The sequence below is a fragment of the Anoplolepis gracilipes genome, chromosome 12 (genome assembly GCF_047496725.1).
Source record: "Anoplolepis gracilipes chromosome 12, ASM4749672v1, whole genome shotgun sequence".
NCBI classification, from domain to species: Eukaryota; Metazoa; Arthropoda; class Insecta; order Hymenoptera; family Formicidae; genus Anoplolepis; species Anoplolepis gracilipes.
In genome coordinates this window covers 2,193,482-2,215,523 of record NC_132981.1, presented here as the reverse complement: position 1 = coordinate 2,215,523, position 22,042 = coordinate 2,193,482, and the positions used below count along the sequence as shown (strand labels likewise).

The following is a 22,042-nucleotide window of genomic DNA, read 5'->3' as shown; positions in this document are numbered from 1 at the left end:
ACGTTATTTATTTTTTATATAAGAATTTATGTAGAAGTAGTATTACTGTCATAATGTTATTAGAATTATTACTTTTTCTAATTAAAAAAATTTAAATGGAACTTTTCCTGGTGTCGATTAGATAAAGAAAATATTTTTAACAAAATGAGGTGTGATAAGATATACGGGCGAGTAACACGTTAATTCTATAATAAAGCGATTGATCAAGTTCATTCAACGAAAGTTCCTGCCGTGATAGCAATAATTTTGCAAATTCAACTTTATCGTGTTACATATATTATTCTTCATTATCATTATGTTTACAATGTGAGACGTGGCCTTATATATTCATTCACACTCGTGCGCACGTAAAGTTTACGCTTTTATCTTTCCACGAATTGCGCTTCCTATTGACAAATCGTAGAATTCAATGCACACCAAATACTTCCTGTTAAAATGTGAAAATTACGAGGAAATATAAGATACAATAAATAAATAACATGCATGTTTAAAATATATAGGATGTTCTAAAATCTTTGAATTTTCTTTTAAAGGCGAATTATTTCTTAAAGATGAAAATGTTATAAGCTCTTCCTAAAAAAAAAAATAAATTTTGTAGAGTTGAAAGATTAACAGACAATTAATTATATTCTTTAGTTAATTTCAGGTTTACTTTAGGAAACTTTTAATTTAAGAGGCTTAATTACAAAGAGATATACCAATAAAAATTGAAAGCTTGTAAAAAATGATGATCTTTCTCGATATTTTTACTCAAAATTGTTTCCAAGAAAAGCCAGAAAACCCGAAGACAAATTTCAAGATTTTGCGACACTGTAGGTCATAATTATTAAATTTTAATTAGTAACACATATGACAATCGCGAAGCGTAGAAGTTTAAAGTTTTATTAAAATTTCTGGTTTTGTCTGGTTTTCGCGTTAACAAGAATTAAAATTAATTAAAAGAGAAGAGCCGCAAACGACGAAGTAAGCAAATGAATGAATACGTATGTTCAAAATAAACGATATAGTAAGTAAGTGAATTAATGAACATAAATGAAATGAATAAATATGTGAAGAAAGAGAGTTAAATCATAATTATTAGAAATGATTAAAAAAATGATAAAAAACATTAGCCAAAAATTATCATAAAATTTTGTACTATTAATAATTTCATGGAGGAATATTTTCCAATAAAAAGCGATTTTTTGTACAAATATACCGTTACATTTTTGCTTGAGGTTTTTACTTGAAAACTATTTATTTAGCTTCTTGTGAAACATATGGCTTAACGAGTTAGGATAGTTAGGCACGAAGAAAGAATAAAGACGTTATAAAACGACGCAGTTGTTCAACAGCGGCCTTGTGATGTCAGAGGGTTCAATAAAATAATTCAATTGAATATTTTTATGAAAAGGCCCGATCGAATTCACTGGACTTGGTTTCGAAGTCGGGACAAAATTAACTAACATCGTAAGTGGAGGGAGAGTGCAGAGACAGAGACTTAGAGAGGGACAAACATACAGAATGTATGTTTGCGAGCGGGGTTGAGTGACAACAAACGGGACGTCTTTGGTTTCGCCTTCGTCAGTCGCGCGCGAAGGCTCCAACATAAGCTGATCGTGGGGAGGGACTGATGATCCACGTCCAGTCCAGAAGATAAGACTGAACTAAGGACTACTCGGTGAACGAACAAGTATTACAAGATGGTATCGATCTCGACGAGAGGAGGGAAGCTGCTTCCATTAGCAAGCATGATGGTCATGATGCTGACGATCGGATATCTCAGTAGTGCGGAAAGGATCGGTGAGTCTAATCGCTTTTAATTAATCCGCCGATTAATTCGCTGATTTGAATTTGCCAGCACGGTTCTTGAAAGACTCACTGTCTCTCGACACGCTTGGTATATAATTATGTGGAATGGTGAAATAACATTTACGCTGCCACGTAAACATCCAAAGTGACACGGGTGACCTTTTCTTCCGAAAGAGATTTCGTGGAATTTTGTATTTTTTTTCTTTATATCTAATGAGTATATGTCGCACGAAATATACGTAACATATTATAATTCTGATTAATTAATTAAAAATATAAATAATTTTTATTCTGATTAAGTGAATTATGATGTAAAAGTAATAATAATAATAATATTTTTGTATATAATTAAAAGTCTACATTATATCCTAGACAGCATAAAATATTTATAATTATTATTTAAATATTTTTAAGATTTTAGATTAAATAGATTATAAATATTTATCATAAATATCCTAGTAAATATTTGAGAAATATTTACAAAATAATTACTATAAATTTTTATTTTTTATTTATCATAAATATTATATAAAATATTTCATCTATATTCTAAAAATAGGTCGAATAAAGATTTTTATAAAATATGTATAAAATATATGTATACAATATATATATATAATATAATATATTAAAAATATATATTTTCATAAATATTTATAAATCTTTATCATAAATATTGTGTGCTGTCGGGGTCAAGTTATTGAGTTTTCCTTAATTTCTTTATTTACGGGAAAATCAACTCCAAATTGACTAATGTCTGAAAAAATTTTTAGTCATCTTTAATAACATTTGAATCATCTGAGCATGATATTTGATATGTTTAACGGTTATGACTACGGCATATGAATCATAATAACATAGCATTTTCTTATCGTTAATCTTATCATTTTTTTTTCTCCATCTCGCCGTCAAGTACGTTTACCTTTCCAATTTTGTATTTCCTTATTAATTAAGCAAAACATAGTCATTGAATAAATCACTAGCTTTCTCTACACGTAGGTAGATACTAATTATATGTCACAGGATAGACTTATTATTGTCACATGTTATTAAATTTATTATTTTTATTATGACACATGTATTTTATTATGTATATATATTAATTATACATAACACAATCGATCGTTTATTATAATATTTATACGTGTCTTTAAAATTAATTACTTCGTACTTGACAACACTTGTAGAATATTCAGACAAATATTTTTCCTGCGAATGTCAAGACGATGTTATTTATCTTTGCTTCCAAAAGTATCTATCTTCTTCAAGTTTGCGATCACGCGTAAATTTCACACAAATATTATATAATTTATATTACAAACAAATTAAATTAATTTTAAGTTCATCTCGAATTGAATTTTTGTCGTAGAATCTTACGATCAAAATCGAAGCAATTAATTTATCTCTTTCTAGAAATGTGTTGTCTGTCGAATGTGTGAATATTTATTTTGTACTTTGTTTGTAATAATTTTCTTAAAAAGAAGAATGTAATATATAATATAGAGACAAATTTACTCATGAAATCTTCATTTTATCCTTTATAAATTTTATGACACGCGTCCTTTCTGAAACGACCGATCCGGGTTGCAGACACGCCTATCCCCTGCGGAAACACGTCAGATTGTAGGAGCACAAAACTAGAACTTCAGGTAGACGCTTTTTGCACGGATGGATATTGCATGTGCCCGAATGTAGATAACGGAGTTAATTTCTGCTCGAGCTTTCACGTGCAAGAGACTAAAATTTCAGGTGACATAATCGACATGATTTAAATATTTTTAGGAGATTTACCGATAACGACCGCGCGAGTGATAAAATGTTTTTCTTTCAGGTCCGTTGTTCTATCGAACGTGCAAACTCCATCAGGATTGTAAGTACATGGGCGGATTCTGCAATAAAACTATTAGCCAATGCGATTGCGTGAAGGATTATGTGCCGGCGACGGATAAGCAACACTGTGTCAGAAGTAAGTGCAGAAGAATGGTTGCACAAAAATGCTTGTTTTTGGAAAAAAATAAATTAAGTGAATAATTAAAAAAATTAAATAAATAAATTAATTAATTAAAATAAAAATAAAAATGATTTTTATTTTAATTTTTTTTTTCACTTTTTATTTGAATAGATATTTTATATATATATATATATATATATATATATATATTTTGATATTGAGTCCGCTTTTTAATTGCGACGAAAAAAATCTATTTCTAATAAAAACATTGGAAAATTTAAAATATATACATCTGTAAAGTTATTCATATTAAAATATATCTATATACAATCTATGTTAAAATACACTGAAAATGTATATAAATTTATCTTGAATTCTATCGCGAATCAAAGACTGTGTAAAGTGGACTTTATTTGCTTTAGTACATTGATATATTATTGATTTGTATGATTTTTACATTTATAGAAGTCCGAGCGATTGGCGCTGCTTGCACAGACGAAAATCAGTGTTCTACGTTTCTGGCGAACACCACTTGTGAGAATGAGAAATGTGTTTGCATATCTGGTTATCATTACGTAGAGCACGCATGTTGGAGAAAAGCCGGTGAGTAATAATATATTTATAGTAATAATATAAATTATAATTTTTTTTCTCGCTAAATACACTACGCAAAAAAATTAAAGAGCCACTTTCTTTCGTATGAATAAAGGCCGATTTTCAAATAGTTGCATCTTCCTTAAAAATAATTGAAATAAGATCAATAAAAAGCGTTTGTTTAGCACCTACAATCGGAGCAAAAAGTAGTCGAAATTGACGAATATATACTTTTCTCATATATCTGAATATATGATTATTATAAAGATTGCATAAAATCTTTTTATTTATTCATAGCTAGAGTGTAGAAATGTATTTTCGAATTTCTGTTGCTTTTTTTCGGAGAATTTTCGTGTTTCTTAAATTATAATGAGAAACTTTTATCATTGACGGTACCTCGATTTCAACATTACAGAACAAAATTTGAATTATAAAAATAAAAGAATTTACTCGTACAGAGTAATTTAAAATGTCAAAATAAAAATTATAATAATGAATAATGACAAAATATAGAAGATTTTTAACTATTTCTTTGATAAATTTAATAATTTGTCATTTCTCCGAGAAGAAAGAAATGTGTGGCAACATGGTAATTTTTCATAAGTTGGTCAAATTGCAAATTGACATATGAGGCCTAGTCGCTTCTCGCTTACACGTTTGTATATAGAGGCTTCAGATGAAAAGATAGATTATTTAAAATGTCAAAAGAAGGCTCAGCTGAATGCTATGTTGCCACGTTTTCACAATAAATATAATGTCATCTCGGATAATAGGAGGAAATTGAGAAAATTATATTCAATATCTTTTGAACTAGTCAGTATTTGACCAAAATTATGTGATTAAATATTTCCTCTATATTTATACTATACTTTTGCAAATTTTGAATAAACTCCTATTATTATTTCTATCTATTTTAGCTCTTAAATCAACACGATCACAGGTTTTTTTATAAGATAGAAAATCTGTAATCGTATCAATTTAAGGGCTAAAAAGGACAGAAATAATTATATTTATACTTATTTTTATAAATAATTATATTTATAATTATATTAATACTTTTACTTATAATTAGATCCACAAAATAATTATATTTATAATAATATCGACGGGTAAATTCATTACAAATTAAAATCCTTATAACTTTTGATTGCTTCAGTGAATTAACTCTAGGTTTTTTTATAAATCTCTGAACATATATCAGAAGAATCTGTGCAAATTTTATTAAATTCCTATATTTTAAAAAATAGGTACTAAACATCCTTAAAGCTTGAAGTTTCTAGTTTTAGAATCTTTAAATGAATATCAATTCTTTCTATACGTTACAAAATTACATTGTAAGAAAGCAACGTCCGTCGATTAAACAAATTTTTCAAAAGTTTGTCCAAGAATACCGAATTAAAAAAAAAAAATTTAATATAATTAATATAATTATAAAGATTCTGAAACTAAACTCTTCAAGCTTTGAAACGCTTTTTTATTGATCTTATGCCGTTTAGTTTTAAGAAAGTTGACCCTACTTGAAAATTGGCCTTTTTTATATTAAAGAAAGCTCTTTAATTTTTTTGCGTAGTGTAATATACATATATTAATCTCTGAAATTCTCTGGGGTAATTATATTCGCAGGATACAGGCGGCCTTGCAGGAAAAATCAGGAGTGCTCGCATATCGAGGGTGTGATTTGTGCGAATATGATATGCGAATGCGCATCCGGAACGGTGTTGAATATGGACGGCATGAAGTGTTTGACAGCTGCGATGAAGATTGAGGACGATTGCGTGGAATCGGCCCAGTGCTCGGCGACGTTCGCCAACTCGTTGTGTCTCGACAAAAAATGCCAGTGCGAATCGGGTTATCATTACGAGCACGAATTGACGAGATGTTTCCCCAACAAAGGTAAATCCATAGATTCGTTTTGTATTGCAAGAGCGATAAATGATATTAAGTGTCGAAAAAAATAAAATATATATGCACTGTAACAAAATTGCTTAAACATTCAGACGCATTTTTGTTTAGATTTGATTGCCTGAAAATTCAGACAAAAATGTGACAAAAGTGATTTAGTACTCTGTACAAAAATAACTGTTCTTTACAGACACATTGACAATTTTCAGAGGAGTGTTCGAATTTTCACACAATCTTTTGAACTTTCAGAAAAATAATTCTAATGATTAAAATAGATTGTCTGAAATTACTTTGACATTCTGAAACTTTAAATAAAAAATATATCTAAATTCTTAGACAATTTCTTACAGTGTAAATATCAAAGGATCGTTTACATCTGTCAGTATTATTTTACAGCTCTCGACGACGAGTGTGCGAATAATTACTACTGTTATCAAGCCGAGGATTACGAGAATAATTTTAGTTCGCCGATCAAGTCTGTCATGTGCGAGGCTAACAGATGCACGTGTGTCGAAAATTTTGTCAGGCAAGAGGACAAATGCGTGAGCGCCGGTAAGTGGATGAAAATGATATATATTTCTTTAATAATCCATTTTTTGTATCTCATTAAGATGAAGTTAATTATATTAATATATTATATTTAATATATATTAATTATATTAAGATGAAAATTACAATTATTAATTATTAATTAACTTAATAATTTTATTAGAGAAGAAACGCCTTGATTTTATTCATTCAAGTGCAATTTTCATCTGCAGGTTCGTCATTGCTCGAGACGTCAATAATCGTTTCTGTGATAACGTTACTTTGCAGCACTTTATTATTGTAAAATATTATTCTTCCGCGAAGAAACACACGATCATTGCAAGTCAAAAGGTAAATTTTTGCTAATCCTAATATTATGTATATATTATTTGTAAGAAAATTTCAAGGAGAAAACGCAATCAGAGGTGCTGTTGTCAAAAGTAAATATTTTCTTGCGGGGAGATTGCAATTACAGAAAACGAATGAATATTCGAGAATGAATGATTCGATCGATTTTTATAAATAATACTGAATATTGGTATGACTTCTTTTTAAATAATAATCAATAACTCAAACAATTTTATTACCATTAGTAGATTTGATATGCCTCTATTAATGAAGTATATATAGAAATTTACTGAATAGGAATAAAACTGATAGATTTGTTAATTATATTATTAAAAAAATTCATATTTTATATAATATTATATTATTAAAAATTTTATAATTTATATTATTAAAATACTCATATTTTATAATTTATATTATTAAAATATTCATATTTTATAATTTATATTATTAAAATATTCCAATTTTCATATTCAGTTTGTATTATTTATAAAATCAATCAAGACTTCACCATATGTTCTCAGATATCCTGTATTTGTGTTATTACATTATTGTGAGAATTCTTCTTAGAATTGAATTTAAGAAGTCAGAAATTTTTCACAAACAATAGGAATATTTACTTTAACATGAAATTTAGACAAACAGTACTTCACAAATCAAAGATGCATGCGGTTGCATGGACTTTCTATATAAATATATGCGTGTTCGTAGGTCTGTCACGATGACAGTTCAAGAGTGAGAAATATAAAAAAAAAATAAAGAGACCAGTACGTGGTATTACTCTTTCGGTAAGATATTAAGAATCCTGTTGCACATTGGATCTAGATGATTTGTATTTGTAATGAGTTGTGATATAATTTTTTAGAATATATTTATATATTTATAATTATATATATAAATCGCGATATTTCTTTAATCGCAAAATGTTGTATAAAAATTGGCCGTTTCTATGGTTAGTTTTATTTTCATCTTTTAACGCAAAGGCTTCATTTTTCGAAACAATTGCGGAAAAACAGGGTAAAAGAAATTGGCGCGAAAACGAAATTGCAATATTAAAATTGCCGTTGTGTGTAATTACGTAATAAAATTCACAGCAAAGGCGACAGTTTTAACTAGCGCGTTTTAAAGCCTTCCACTCTCGCGTGCATTTAATTAACGCGGTTATTAAAATGCAGATGTTGATAGTACAGCTTTACAGCGGTTCTCGCTGCCTCTTAAACTGGATGAAATTCACGAGCGCGTGTAAAAAAGTCAACTGCTGCTTGAGACCTTAATTTTCTTCCGCTCTATTGAGCCACAGATATCGTAATAATTTTTTATTACATTATTTTCGCGCTTATTAAAAATTATGAGAATAAGAATATATTTAAAGAAAATAAAATCTCAACGCTAATAAAATTTCTTTCTATGCTTTTAATGAGGTATAAGTATATATCTCTGTAACTCGGCTGTAAAAAGTCCAATGTCCAGATTTTCGTACGGAATATATTGTACATCGTAGATTGTATAAATTTTGTTTATACACATACAAGAACATAATGTAAATTGTGTATCACGAAGATTTGGCATTGGCTTTTTTAAAGTAAAAAATGTATGAATTTTGAAGTTTTTCTTTGCGTTTATCCAATAGATATCGAGATATTCTTGTGCTATTTGAATGAGAATATTTTTTTCGATGAAATTTTCATTGAGTGAAATTGCTCTTAGTAAATGTTTTATTATAAAACTAATTAATATATCTGTACTTTTAAATGTTATACAGTACGCGCAATTTTCCAGATGCGTGATTTTTCAAAGCGTTTAGTTTTTTACATTTTACATATTTGTATGAATCTCTTTTTGTATGAATCTCATTTTTCCTCTTCTTTTGTTCGAATAAATGGCCAATATTGTTTAATTAAGTATGATTATTATATATATTACAAAGTTTTAAAATTGATAAGCTCGAAATTCGATAATAATTAATATACAATTATCAAATACCACCGCTATTACTACAGTAAAAAATATATTTATCATATATTCTGCGTTACGTCTTTGACTCATAATTAAAAAAAAAAAAAAACATTGTTTTTAGAGATATGCAAGTCATATATTTTCGATAGAAAACTCGACCAAAGAAACGAGTTTTCTCAACAATTGTTGATTATTATTCCCACAGCATTTTGGTGAAAAAACAAAGAACGTAATAATAGAATGACGCACAAAAAAAGAAATATCTTGCGAAGACATCTATTGTACAATACCATCCATCGGCGGAAGGCCCAATTCTGGCTCCTATCATTACATCCGGGTATTCATTCAATCACCGAGATAATAAATAAGAGAAATTATTGCTGAGGAGAAGACGCGATAAAAGCCTAGAGCGATCACGACTGAGTGTCTAGCGAATTTTCATGAGACGGTAGATTTTTTGTCCGGGAATATAAGCAACAAATTCTTCGAAGAAATGGCGGGAGAACGGAGGGCCTCCCGGTGAGGGAGCTGCGGACTCTTGTACTGTCAATCTCGCTTTGCTTTGCTCTACAGATCGCAGTCGCCGACGCGCACGGCCAGCGCAAGCGTCCGTCTCGTCGACGTGAGTGTAAACGTCAAGTACAACGCACGGGTATTGCGAATAAGCAGGCTCGAAAATATCGAGATTTTTTACGCGAAAATTACACATCGATTAAAGAAAAATAGCTGCAGTATCGTAGAATAAAAATAGGCGCCCAAAAAAAAAACTTAAGGATTACTTAAGCAAAAAAAAAAAAAAATAAAATAAAATAAAATAAAATCATTGAGAAGCTTAAAAAACTCAAGGAAAGTATTTCTTTGAGAAACTAATTAGATTGCACTTTAATGCACAATGATTATTAATAATACAATAGTCGCGAGTGTGTAAACCGAGTGATGTTGAATATTGAAAGAAATTTTCAGTGAAAATTATGCGGATTAAAATTAAAATCGTAATCACACACACGACTCTAAAGCGAGCTTGAAGAATTCATTGAGATGTCATTCCAACGTTTCCAAAATTAATGAAAATGTCCGTTAACGTAACTTTACGTTATTAATAACAAATGTAAATTAAAAATAGCGTTTTATCATATTAGTAACTTAAATTATAATTTAAGCATATATAATTTAACATACTAATAAAATATATAATTTAAGCTACTATTTTATAAAATAAAGTGTCATAAGACTCTCTCTCCTAATCATTAGTTGATGTGTCAAAAGTGTTTAGTAATAATATTCAATATAACATCAATTAAAAAAAAATCACAATTATATGTTGAATATTCAATTACAGATTATTGATTAACTAATGTAATTGCTGGACAAATATAAAATTGTAAAGCTCTGTAGAAACGCATAAAGATAATAATAATAATATTAAATTAGTTAATAATAATAATAATATTCAATACCGCTTTAATTAAAAAAAGATCAAATCACGATTACGCATTGATTATTCAATTAGACTATTGATTAATTGATTCGACTGCCGGGGCAAATATAAAATACAAAATTCGCGTTTTGACAAATTTGACAATCAGAAGACAACATGTTTTAAGGATAGCATTTTTATGACCCAGTAATGTCTTCCTCTCCTTCGTGGGGAATCTTGGCGAAGATCGTGGCGAGTCACGGAGACCGGATCTACGCTCCTGGTTCTCACAGTTAGGTGAATGTCGAGTAGAGAATACGGCGATCACATAATTAAAGAACAAAGGGGGGCCCCGTTTCCTTCGCGCTCGCCTGCTATTCCGATTTAACAATGCGTTTTGGACTCGAGGGATATTACAACATTCCGAGTCTTCATTAAAAAAGCCTTATACTCTTGCGCAAACTTCTTTCTGTAAATAATCACGCCGGACATGATTGCCATTTAAAATGACATTTTAATTACATTCCACTAATCATTATCATAATTTAATCCGCATTTAATTGCGACTTATGTGAACGTAGCAATGTTCCTTTGAAGACGATTATTTATTGACAATTCTTATTTTCCGCTTTGTATTCGACGAATTTCGGAGATTCGGAAACACCATTCGATTACGATTCCAGTTTGAATAGCTTTCCCTAAATATACGGCACTGTAAATCGACATATACGACAATGGCTTCTGGCTGTTACAGCACCGCGTGTGTTGCGCAACACAAACTCAAACTATAGAAAGGGCGCTAAACTCGTTCGTTCATGTGTATGTGTGTGTTTGTTTGCCACGATCGACCTTCGAGCATTTACGGGACCGTCGTTGAAATCCAAAGCGGGAACTTCGCCCACGATTTTATGATATTGACTCGATTTAAATCGCGCTGTATCATTGTTTGAAAAAAATCAATACAGCAATTCTAAATAAAATATTGCAACAAGATATTAGATTTTGAAAATTAATTACACACAGACCTCATATACGTATATTCTTAGAAAACTAAAAAAAAAGAAATCACATTATATATTTCTAGAAAACTAAAACATTGAAATTCGAATCAAGAAATGTAAAATAATTAAGGTTTTACAGAGTTACATTTAATTTAATTGGAAAAAATTTTATTTAAAATGGATTTAAATGTAAATTTATAGAAATATATAAATTAAATTGAAAATGAAAGAAAATCATAAATATATTTTTAGAAAATTTAAAAAATTATATATATATATATATTAATAAATTTATATAATCTTAGAAAATTAAAAAAGCTACTTTAGATTTTTGCAGCTGTATAAATTATTTTCAGGTTTTAGATCTATCAAAGAGATGTTATTGAATTTAATTAAACACCCTGTAATAATAAGTATTAGTACGTCGCAGTTAAATTAGATGGTATTTTAAGTCGGAGGAAGTCGAACGGGACCGCAAGGTGCATTAGAACGGTTTAGCATCTGTTCTACTGGTTTGCCGGTGACAAGTCAGCGTATAAAATTATTCGCGATGATTACCGCCGATGAATGTGCACATCTTTTTTTTTTTTTTTTTTTTTTTTGTTTAAATCAAAGTCAATTTCTCTGTGGGGTGCGCGTGCTCAACTATAATTTCCTCCTTTCGTCGAGAAATCGACGAAACAAGGTGATTCTATAGCGACGAGCTCGCTCGCACGCGATCATTTGTAAACTAGAACGTCTCAAACTAGGCTTGTGCGTGTAACTAACTAAAGGAAAAAAATACCAGAATAATACAATAAAATTAAAAAATATCACACGTATTGTGCTCTTTAATTTAAACTTGAAATAGAAGTAAATATTCTTTTGACCGTGAAATGAAATAAAGATCTCTTTGCTAGCGAATTAATCAAGTTCATAAAGCGAATTTAAATTCTTTATAAAAAATCTATAATTAACTAATAATTAATTTACAAATATAACATAATTAATTCAAATAAATAAATTGATTAATACACATATAAAATATATATATATATATATGTTAGTTAATATAAAATATATAATTAAAATATTAATTTCTTTTACTATATTAATTCTTTTATTATCGGGAAAAAAAATCTGAAAAAGTATATTTATTTGAAAAGAATAATATAGAAAATAAAAGTTAATTTATCGCAACAAGCGTTGAAATAATTTCGTAGAGGACGTTTATATAATAATAACCGTCTGATGATTCGGACAAAATTTCAGATTGATTCATCCAAGATCGACTCTAAACGATAAGTCTTTTTTCACTAATGTCTCGCCTCGAGCGAGCGAAGAAGTGATCGACGCACCAAGCGGATACATATGGGCGGAGGATGATTATGCGGGATACGCCTCGATGATATCCGTTGGAGGGTGTAGCTCGTGTACGTGTTTTCTGCCTATATTGCGATTGCGCAACTTAGGCATCGAGAGGAAACAATGAGAGCATCGTCGTAAAAGTTGAACTAAACGGGGCCCCGGCTGTGTGCTCGATCGTGACGTGGCGGCCTTCGAGCCGATCGGATCGGATCGAATCGGATCGGATTGTCCCGTGACGGGGACCGAAAATGACAACGAGTCGACCGGCGGTTTTGTTGGTGATGAAACAACGTTCTGGACGCGGCGTTTGCCCGCCGTCATCGCGAGGATGACGAAGACGTGGACGGTAAGCGGCTTCACGGGGCTCCTCGTCCTCGTACCCGTTACCGTCTGCGCGACGATCACCTACGTCAACAGCAACGAGGACCCGTCGCGATGCAACGATCGTAATAATAATCGCAGTAGCAATAGTAAGCAATTTTTACGAATAAGATACCTCGCAATTCACGTTTCATTATACGCGAATTAAGGACCCAATCTAGCATGAAAAATGATTTTTACGAATTTTTTTTTAAAGAAATTGATTTTTGGTGCTTTACATATAGTTTTATTGATTTATTTTTAAATGTTAGATTTTTAGCTTTTTTAGTTTTAATTGTCCGAAATAAAAAACACGGTCTAATTTTATTCCTATAGAACATAGGATATTCATAGGATATTTTTAGAGATACTGAAGTTAATTGGAATTTAAAAAATTAATATTTAATATTTTTTTACACTTATAAAGGATTGGGCTAGTTATAATTGATTTTTCTTATTTTTTTTCAAGAAATGAAAAAAAATTAGCAAAATTTAAATATTTAATTTTAAAATGACACTTTATTATTTTTCCACCCTTTTCTAATAAAATTAGGTTCAGTATCTTAAGACGGAATAAAACTAGATTGAATTTTTTTCATTTTAGACAAACTATTCAAAATGAACATTTCAAATTTACAAAAAGATTTAAAAATACTGACGTAAACATTTACATATTTATACATTTATAAAAATATATGTAAAACGTCAAAAAGATTTCTAATATTCTTAAAAAAAAAAAATTTCTAAAAATCATCAACTTTTTATTTTTTTAAAGAAATTTTATTAATTTTTTTGGTGTTTTATATATAGTTTTATTGATGTTAAATAGTACGTTGATATTTTAAAATTTTAGATATTTAACTTTTTTTTGTTTTAATTGTTTGAAATGAAAACACTCGGTTTAATTTTATTCCGTAGGATATTTTTAGGATACTGAATTTAATTAAAATAAACAGAAAAAAATAATAATTAATATTTTTCTTATTTTTAAGAAATAAAAAATTTCGGCAAAATTGAAATATTTAATTTTAAAACGACACTAATTTTAAAATTTTTAAATGATACTTTGTTAGTTTTCAATTTCTTTATAAAATTAGGTTTACTATTCCAAAAATATCCTACAAAATAAAACTAAACCGAGTTTTTTCATTTTAGATAAAATATCTAAAGATTCAGATTTATTTCATATAAAAATATTCAAGTTTTAAAAATACTAATTGATTTCGGGTAAATATTCAAACTATTTAAATAAAACGCAAAAAATATTAATTTCTAGTATTATTAAAAAAAAGAATCATCAATTTTTCTTACTGTCAGAGTAGATTGAGCCCTTAACAATAAAAATAACAAAATGACGTAGTACAACACAAAGATTTTTCCGTGCATTCTTCACAGATCGCTTTTAATTGATGAATATCACAGTCAATTTGATCAACGAATATGTAAATTACTAGTGCTTTTTTTCAATTTAATTAAAAATGTATACAGAAATACATATATTTTATAATTTTAAGAAACTTTTTTTCTGTAATGTATAAAGAGTAATATATCGAATCACGCGAACAAAAGGAATATTTTTCAGAAACATTCTCACTGTGTAAATACGATGTCGACTGTATTGCGAATGCGTTTTGCAAAAATCAACAAACCTGCTCGTGCAAAGAAAATCACATCGAATTCAGGATTAACAACAACTACAGATGTCTAAGAGGTACTTGATCCAATTAATTATTAATATTAATACGGCAATTTTTTACCACAGGTATAAAATTATAATTAAAGAAAAAGTTGAAAGAGATGAGATAAACCGCGCTCTAAATTTCAGTCTAATTACTTTTGAATATTCGAGAGATCGATGTCGTCGACCTCGAGAAATGAGATCCCGAGGAGATAATCATCCATCCCTATTCCTTTCTCACGATCCCGTCTCACCCGGAGCGTGTCGTTCGTCGTGCTCGTTGAGCCGACAGAGATCACGAATAATATAATTTCTATGAATGAGTCAGAACGCCGTAAATCCTCAGATACAGCCCTTTCGACGCGCAATAAAAGACACTTTTAAATTGGATTATAAAGTCGACTAAAATTTATCAAATATTCCAGACCGTTAAAACTAACATCGCGAGATATCCTACAGATATTTCGTTCGCCAACGAATAATTTTCGTTAAATTACCTCCTAATTAAATCAAGTTAGTAAATAGGAAAAGGTTGGCCGTTGATATTTTTAACTATTAATAAAATAGAAGAAATTTCTATAACAAGTACGGATGTAAATTTGTGAACGGGTTACCCATGGGAAATGTTATTTCGACAGTGGCCACTCGCATCGGCGATCCATGCGAGGAAGACATCCAGTGTGAGTTTACATTTACACCACAGTCGGAATGTCGAGAAGGCACTTGTCAATGCGCCCACGATTCTCACTTCACGGATGGAAGGTGTTACGAGTCCGTCGGTGAGTGTTGCTTTCCTGAGAAAACGTCTCAAGTCGCCCTCTTCATTATGCATATTTATGGGAAAAATAAATATCCCGCGAAATAATAGAGTGGAGGAGACACAATGGAAAAGTTTATTCAGTTTGTTATGCTTACGATACGTCTGTGCATCTTCCACCAAGGGATTGTGATTAAAATCAAACAAGGGATTGATGAAAATAAATATGCATACGTGTAGAATTGATCGATATATACATATATACACTACGTAAAAAAATTAAAGGACCACTTTCTTGCATATGAAAAAAGGTCAATTGTCAAGTAGTTGCAACTTTCTTCAAAATAATCGGAATAAGTTCAATTAAAAAGCATTTCAAAGCTTCAAGTTTCTAGTTTTAGAATCTTCAAATGGATTTCAATTTTTTTCTTTTCGTTACAAAATTACATTGTAAGAAAGCAACGTCCGTCCATTGAACAAAGTTTTGAAAAGTTTGCCCAAGAATATCGAAGTGTCTGTGAAGTCACGACATTTTATTAATTTTTAAAAAATAATGGCAATTCCAGTAGCACTTTTCATAGTTCTATAGTTCCTGATAAACATTAAAAAAAGTTCCGCATTTTTAATATCAAAAATATCGAAAATAAAAAATGACGTGCTAACTTCACGTTCCACCAATTAACTTTTAAACAATTTACGTTTTAATTGCGTATTACGACACTTTGTAAAAATGTGTCGTGTTGATGATTTTCGGCAATTCTAACGATAGTTTTCGACAGGTCTGCAAGAGTTCTATGTATTAAAATCAGTTTTAAACAAAGTTCCGATTATTATTTATTTTTAAAACAATTTTTAACAATTACGTCCAGCACGCCACTTAGTAAAAATGTGCTGATGATTTTCGGCAGTTCTGACAGTACATTTTTACTAAGTGGCGTGCTGGACGTAATAGTTAAAAATTGTTTTTAAAATAAATAATGATCGGGACTCTGTTTAAAACTGATTTTAATGCATAAAACTCTTGCAGACCTGTCGAAAACTATCGTCAGAATTGCCGAAAATCATCAGCACGACACATTTTTACTAAGTGTCGTAATACGCAATTAAAACGTAAATTGTTTAAAAGTTAATTGGTGGAATATTGATCTGAAATTATATATATATATATATATGCGACTCTCAATCAGAACTATCGGGAACTTTTGTAAAAAATAAGAATTTTTAATTCGTTTTAGTACTTAGAGAGGAGAGTGTCATGCTAAATTCGCGAAGTTAGCGCGTCATTCTTTATTTTTGATTTTTTTGGTAATTTGTTGGAATTTTGCCTTTAAATGATATATAATTATAGAATTGGTACATAACTAACGAGAACTCTTAATAAACATCTTGATTTTCGATGTTTTCTTGTACTTTAGAGGAGGATGTGCCATGCTGGAACGTGAAGTTAGCACGTAATTTTTTATTTTCGATATTTTTGATATAAAAATGCGGAACTTTTTTTAATGTTTATCAGGAACTATAGAACTATGAAAAGTGCTACTGGAACTGCTATTATTTTTTAAAAATTAATAAAATGTCGTGCGAACTTCACAGACACAATACCGAATTAAAAAAAAAATCCTAGCACGATTTCATTAATTGTATGTTAAAAAGCAGAGTTTTAGCTTTAATTTATTTTTTTATCGAATGTTCTATGATTTTTCTTCGCCGAGATATTCATTATTAAAGCAAAATCGAGCTATTGACTTTGACCGCTTACAACTAGTGAAAAAATGATCATACAATAATCATTAGGAAAGCAATTTAAAATAAAAAGTTAGCACTTTAAAATGCTATCGCTTTTTTTATCATTATTTATTTTTAAATTGTAATTGTTATTTAAAAATTAAATAAAAATTGCACTTTTATCCTTTTCTATTTAAATCAATGAAAGGTAACGAAAAGACGCTAAAATTTTCATGCATTTTACAACATTTACAAATAAGAGGCATTCCAGTTACTTGTACAAAGGGTGTTAAGTTTTTTCTGTACATTTCGAAAACTTAAATTAATGATTATTGTATGACCATTTTTTCACTAGTTGTAAGCGTTCAACGTCAATAGTTTAATTTTGCTTTAATAATAAATATCTCGGCGAAAAAAATAATGAAACATTCGTTAAACGAAGAATTAAAGCTAAAACTCTATTCTTTAATATCCAATTAATGAAATTGTGCTAGGATTTTTTTTTAATTCGATATTCTTCGACAAACTTTTAAAACATTTGGTCAATCGACGGACGTCGCTTTCTTACAATGTAATTTTGTGACGAATAGAAAGAATTGAAATTTATTTAAAGATTCTGAAACTAGAAACTTCAAGCTTTGAAACGCTTTTTTATTGATCTTATTCCGATTATCCTTAAGGAAGTAGCAATTACTTGAAGACTGGCCTTTTTTTATACGGCAGAAAGTGGCTCTTTAATTTTTTTGCGTAGTATATATTCGATTAATTAAAAATATTGGTGTTATTTTCTACTCGATTATAGGTTTGGGCAAGCGGTGTCGTTCGAATCGCAATTGCTACATCAGGAATACTTTCTGCGAATACGGTTTCTGTACTTGCGGTTTGCGTCATCACGCGAATCCTGACAACACCGGCTGTCTACCGAGCGCCAGTAAGTGTCATAACAATCGATAGAGACTGCCATATAAATCTAATATTTTTTCTACCAATACAAAAAATTAATAATTAAAAAATTTTTAAAGAATATTACAAAATGATTCTTTTGACATTTTTGACATATATATTTTTATTGAGGCTTAAATAGTAATTCCGTCAATTTTGCGAAATTTTTAATAAAATTTGAAAGACATTTTTCAGACATCATACCTTTAAGAAAATATAAAAAAGTCCATTTTTTGACTCTCTAAAAAAATAAACTGAACCTTTAACAATGACGCACAAAATAAAATTAAAAAAATTAAAATAAAATAAAATGAAATAAAATATATAAGATATGAAAAAGACAGTCGATTACTGAAATAAAAAGTCACTGTATTTATTTGAAATTATATATCTAATAACGCATTTCTTTCTTTTAGAACTGAACGAATACTGCCACAGCGACGATGAATGCATCGTAGAAAACTCGAAGTGCATGCACAGCAGATGCGACTGCAAAGTGGACTACGTGCTGGCCGAGGGCGGCCAACGATGTTTGAAAGCCGCTTCCTGGATTGGCGAAGAGTGCGAGCAGCAATCTCAATGCCAGATGATCTTGAAGCATAGCCAATGCGGCGCGAACGGGACGTGCGATTGCGTAGCTGGTTCTCACAAACGTGGCCGTCAATGTTACGTCGATGTCGGCGAGTATTATATATGTCTCAGACGCGACGATTTCGGCTTTGATTAATAGACATCGGATTTTTCATGCAAAAATTTAGCATATTGGAAAAAGAAAATTAATAACTACAATCTTTATCTTGTTTATAATATCCAACATATTTATATTAATACATATGCATTTTCTACAAAATATATGTAAAACAATATGCATTAAATTTGCAAGATATATTTAGGTGAAAATATTGTTTTTTGGTAAAAATATTTATTAACTTTTTTATTAAAAATATTTATTTATGTTACTACACATGAATGTTTTTCATCTCTAGAACTGAGTAAATACATTTTAAAGTATTTTCTTTTTAAATATTATTTTACTTATATTGACGCAATTAATAAAATTAACACAATTAGTTTGAAAATTTATATATTCATCAAAAAATTTTTGAAAAATATTACAAAGTGATTAAAATTTTATATAATTCTTAAAATTTTATCGAGAATTACAATTTAAAGCATAATAACAAAAAACTAATAATTTCTCAAGACTGGAGATTGTAAATTTGTGATGAGAAAATTGTTTTATCTGAGAAAGAACACTAACTTTATAAAATATATATAAATATGCACAATTAAATAAGAATTTTTAGAATGAATTACAATGTTTTTTCCTACAATAAAAAAATTTTTATTTTGTTTTGATTCATTTTTCAATCTGCTTTATAAAAAAAATAAGAAACGTAAAAATTCGATATTTATTAATTATCTTTATTTTAAATGACAGATTATATGATAAATTCCTTGAGATCTTTCGTGTGAGATAAGACAAGTTTAGAATTAGAATTATCGTTAAATTCGAGAAAAATATATTTGCATACGCAAGTTTTATTATGTGCATTTTCGTCGTCGAAAATAATGCATGAAAAATTTTACAATTTTAGAACTGGGCGGTCGCTGCGAAACTCATCATCATTGTATCACCGGAAGTTTGAGGGACTCCAATTCGACGTGGAAATCGAAAGTGGATTGTGTTGACGGTACGTAATGTTAAATACACGATATAATCGTATTTAATAAAATTCGACAGCCCTAAAGGATTTTGTCTATTCGCAGGTTTCTGTACTTGTACCGATGGTTATACATTAATGGAGGAGCTACAGGATTGTGTTCAATTCAGTGATAACGGTATCTATTTTATTTAAAATTTTGAGTTGACGCCGTCTCAAATTAATCTTATTATTTTCATCGATTTAATTATTAATGTTAAAATTTATTTACTTCAATATTTTTTTTTTTTATTTCCGTAGGTGCAACAGGATGGCAAGCGTATGGAACACTTTTTTTTATCATTTTTATTGCGAAATTTCTTGTGTACTAAAAACATGATAACGATCAGTGTTTTCGATAAACTTCTCGATTTATTAATTGAAAGATTAAATATATATAGTCTTAGAGCTTTAATAATTTATCTATTTAGTTTAAACATGTGTGTAACGTTGTATATTTATTTAAACTGCGCTTGATTAATTAAGTAAATTTAGTATTTTAATTAGCAGAGTTCAACCATAAGCAGCCAAAGAGAATCAGCGCGTTTTCTCAAGTCGAGAAGGCAGCGAATCTGTTAGATCATTTTAACGGTACTGTTCTATTTTTCAGACGTACTAACTAGAAAATATAGTCATTTGACTAGCTTACACACTTTAGCAGAACGTCATCTCTACGCATGTAAATCAAACGTATAATAATTGTACGTAATTATATATGTTCTGTATTTCTATATCATAGAGAATAATATAATATTCTACTTAAAAAGTATACAAATTTTCTAAAAAGTTTGTCTTCTAATATAATATTCTAATACCTATAGCTTTCTTCATTCATAGAGGTTCTGCTCAGTTAAAAAGCCGAAAAAACCATGATTTTTGGGAATTTTTTCCTCAAAAACCGTAAAACTTAAAAAAAAAAGTTTTTATATTTGAAAAGAGTACGTTTTTATAAATTTCACATAATTTTTTTATTAAAAAATATTAATAAATAAAAAAGATATAACAATTTTTTCGGAGGTCCTTTTGAAACACTTGTTTTACGGTGACCACTGCTGCTCTGGATCATCCGAAATAAAAAATTCGTAAAGAATTATTTAATAAATTAAAGTATCTGGTCCTTGAACGAACAGTTTATCGAAATATTGATTTGGAACAAAATGACGGACGTCTAAAGTTCAACTTCTGATTTTCGATGAAAAAGTCGATCATTTTTCGTCATTAATATCAATTAAAAAAAATCCTTCAAAGACGAGCTTGTTATATCTAAACTAAGCCTATAAAGTTTGAAATAAAATGATGCAATAGTTCTTGAGTTATCTTGGTCACCGATTTTAAAAACGCGGTTTTGAGAAAAACACGTTTAAAATTTCAAGACAGATTTACACTTAAGTAAAATATTTATTTTTTTAACTTACATAGAATCATTTCAGGCCCATATAATAAATTTTCGGAAGAAGCCTCTAAACTTACACTATACTTGCTCCTAACGATTAAGTATACTTTGAACGCTAGTAACTCCGTTAATCCTCAATTTTATTCGGATTAACTTGAAAAAAAAATTTACAGGAAATATTCTCTAAATATTATATCTACAGAAAATGTCAAAATCCAAATATCGATTTTTTTTTTCAAAATTTCTGATTGAGCATGATCCCTTAAAAGTCTTCTCAAAAATTTTACAAATTTTTGTGACACAAAGATCCTTTTATTATCGCTTTCCTGCTAAAGATAATTTTCATTTAATTAAAGTCCCTCTACGATATAATGTGTTAAACCTTAAATTAAAATTCTATTGGAGTAAACGCTATCCGATAAATTAACTGAAGAATGTAATTTTGGTAACCTTTTAAAAATCCAAAAAATTTAGTTTGCGAAGGGCGCCTTTCTTTCAATCATAACAATCGTAAATTATTGATGCCTCGACATTTTTGCTGAAAAAAAATCGAAATGCTCTCAAGAATCTGTCATTAACTGGTTTTCTACTATTAATTACAAGACACCCTGTATCCTCCAGTTTTTTGCTTCTCACAAGTGTACGTGAT

General features: G+C 29.4%; 2 protein-coding genes across 5 annotated transcripts; both read left to right on the top strand.

Annotated features, from left to right (window-relative positions):
- The first annotated feature begins 1,534 nt into the window (after window positions 1-1,534).
- On the top strand, window positions 1,535-9,015 carry LOC140671658 (uncharacterized). Its single transcript, XM_072903153.1, has 8 exons — window positions 1,535-1,782; window positions 3,382-3,540; window positions 3,623-3,757; window positions 4,208-4,345; window positions 5,960-6,229; window positions 6,635-6,790; window positions 7,000-7,117; window positions 7,826-9,015. The coding sequence occupies exons 1-7, from the start codon at window positions 1,683-1,685 to the stop codon at window positions 7,068-7,070; spliced, it is 1,029 nt and encodes a 342-aa protein (XP_072759254.1). The 5' UTR covers window positions 1,535-1,682; the 3' UTR covers window positions 7,071-7,117; window positions 7,826-9,015.
- Window positions 7,854-20,769, top strand: LOC140671657 (uncharacterized). 4 transcript variants are annotated; one of them, XM_072903150.1, is made up of 10 exons: window positions 7,857-7,902; window positions 9,644-9,722; window positions 12,740-13,305; window positions 14,778-14,906; window positions 15,512-15,652; window positions 18,158-18,286; window positions 18,714-18,977; window positions 19,896-19,991; window positions 20,068-20,139; window positions 20,262-20,769. In XM_072903150.1, exons 3-10 carry the CDS (start codon window positions 13,164-13,166, stop codon window positions 20,330-20,332), a joined length of 1,044 nt encoding a protein of 347 aa, XP_072759251.1. In that variant the 5' UTR covers window positions 7,857-7,902; window positions 9,644-9,722; window positions 12,740-13,163; the 3' UTR covers window positions 20,333-20,769. The 4 variants fall into 4 exon arrangements, with proteins under 4 accessions (XP_072759252.1, XP_072759251.1, XP_072759250.1 ...); XM_072903149.1 differs by having other exon boundaries at window positions 7,885-7,902; window positions 9,644-9,692; XM_072903151.1 differs by lacking the exon at window positions 9,644-9,722 and having other exon boundaries at window positions 7,854-7,902.
- The last annotated feature ends 1,273 nt before the right edge of the window (window positions 20,770-22,042 follow it).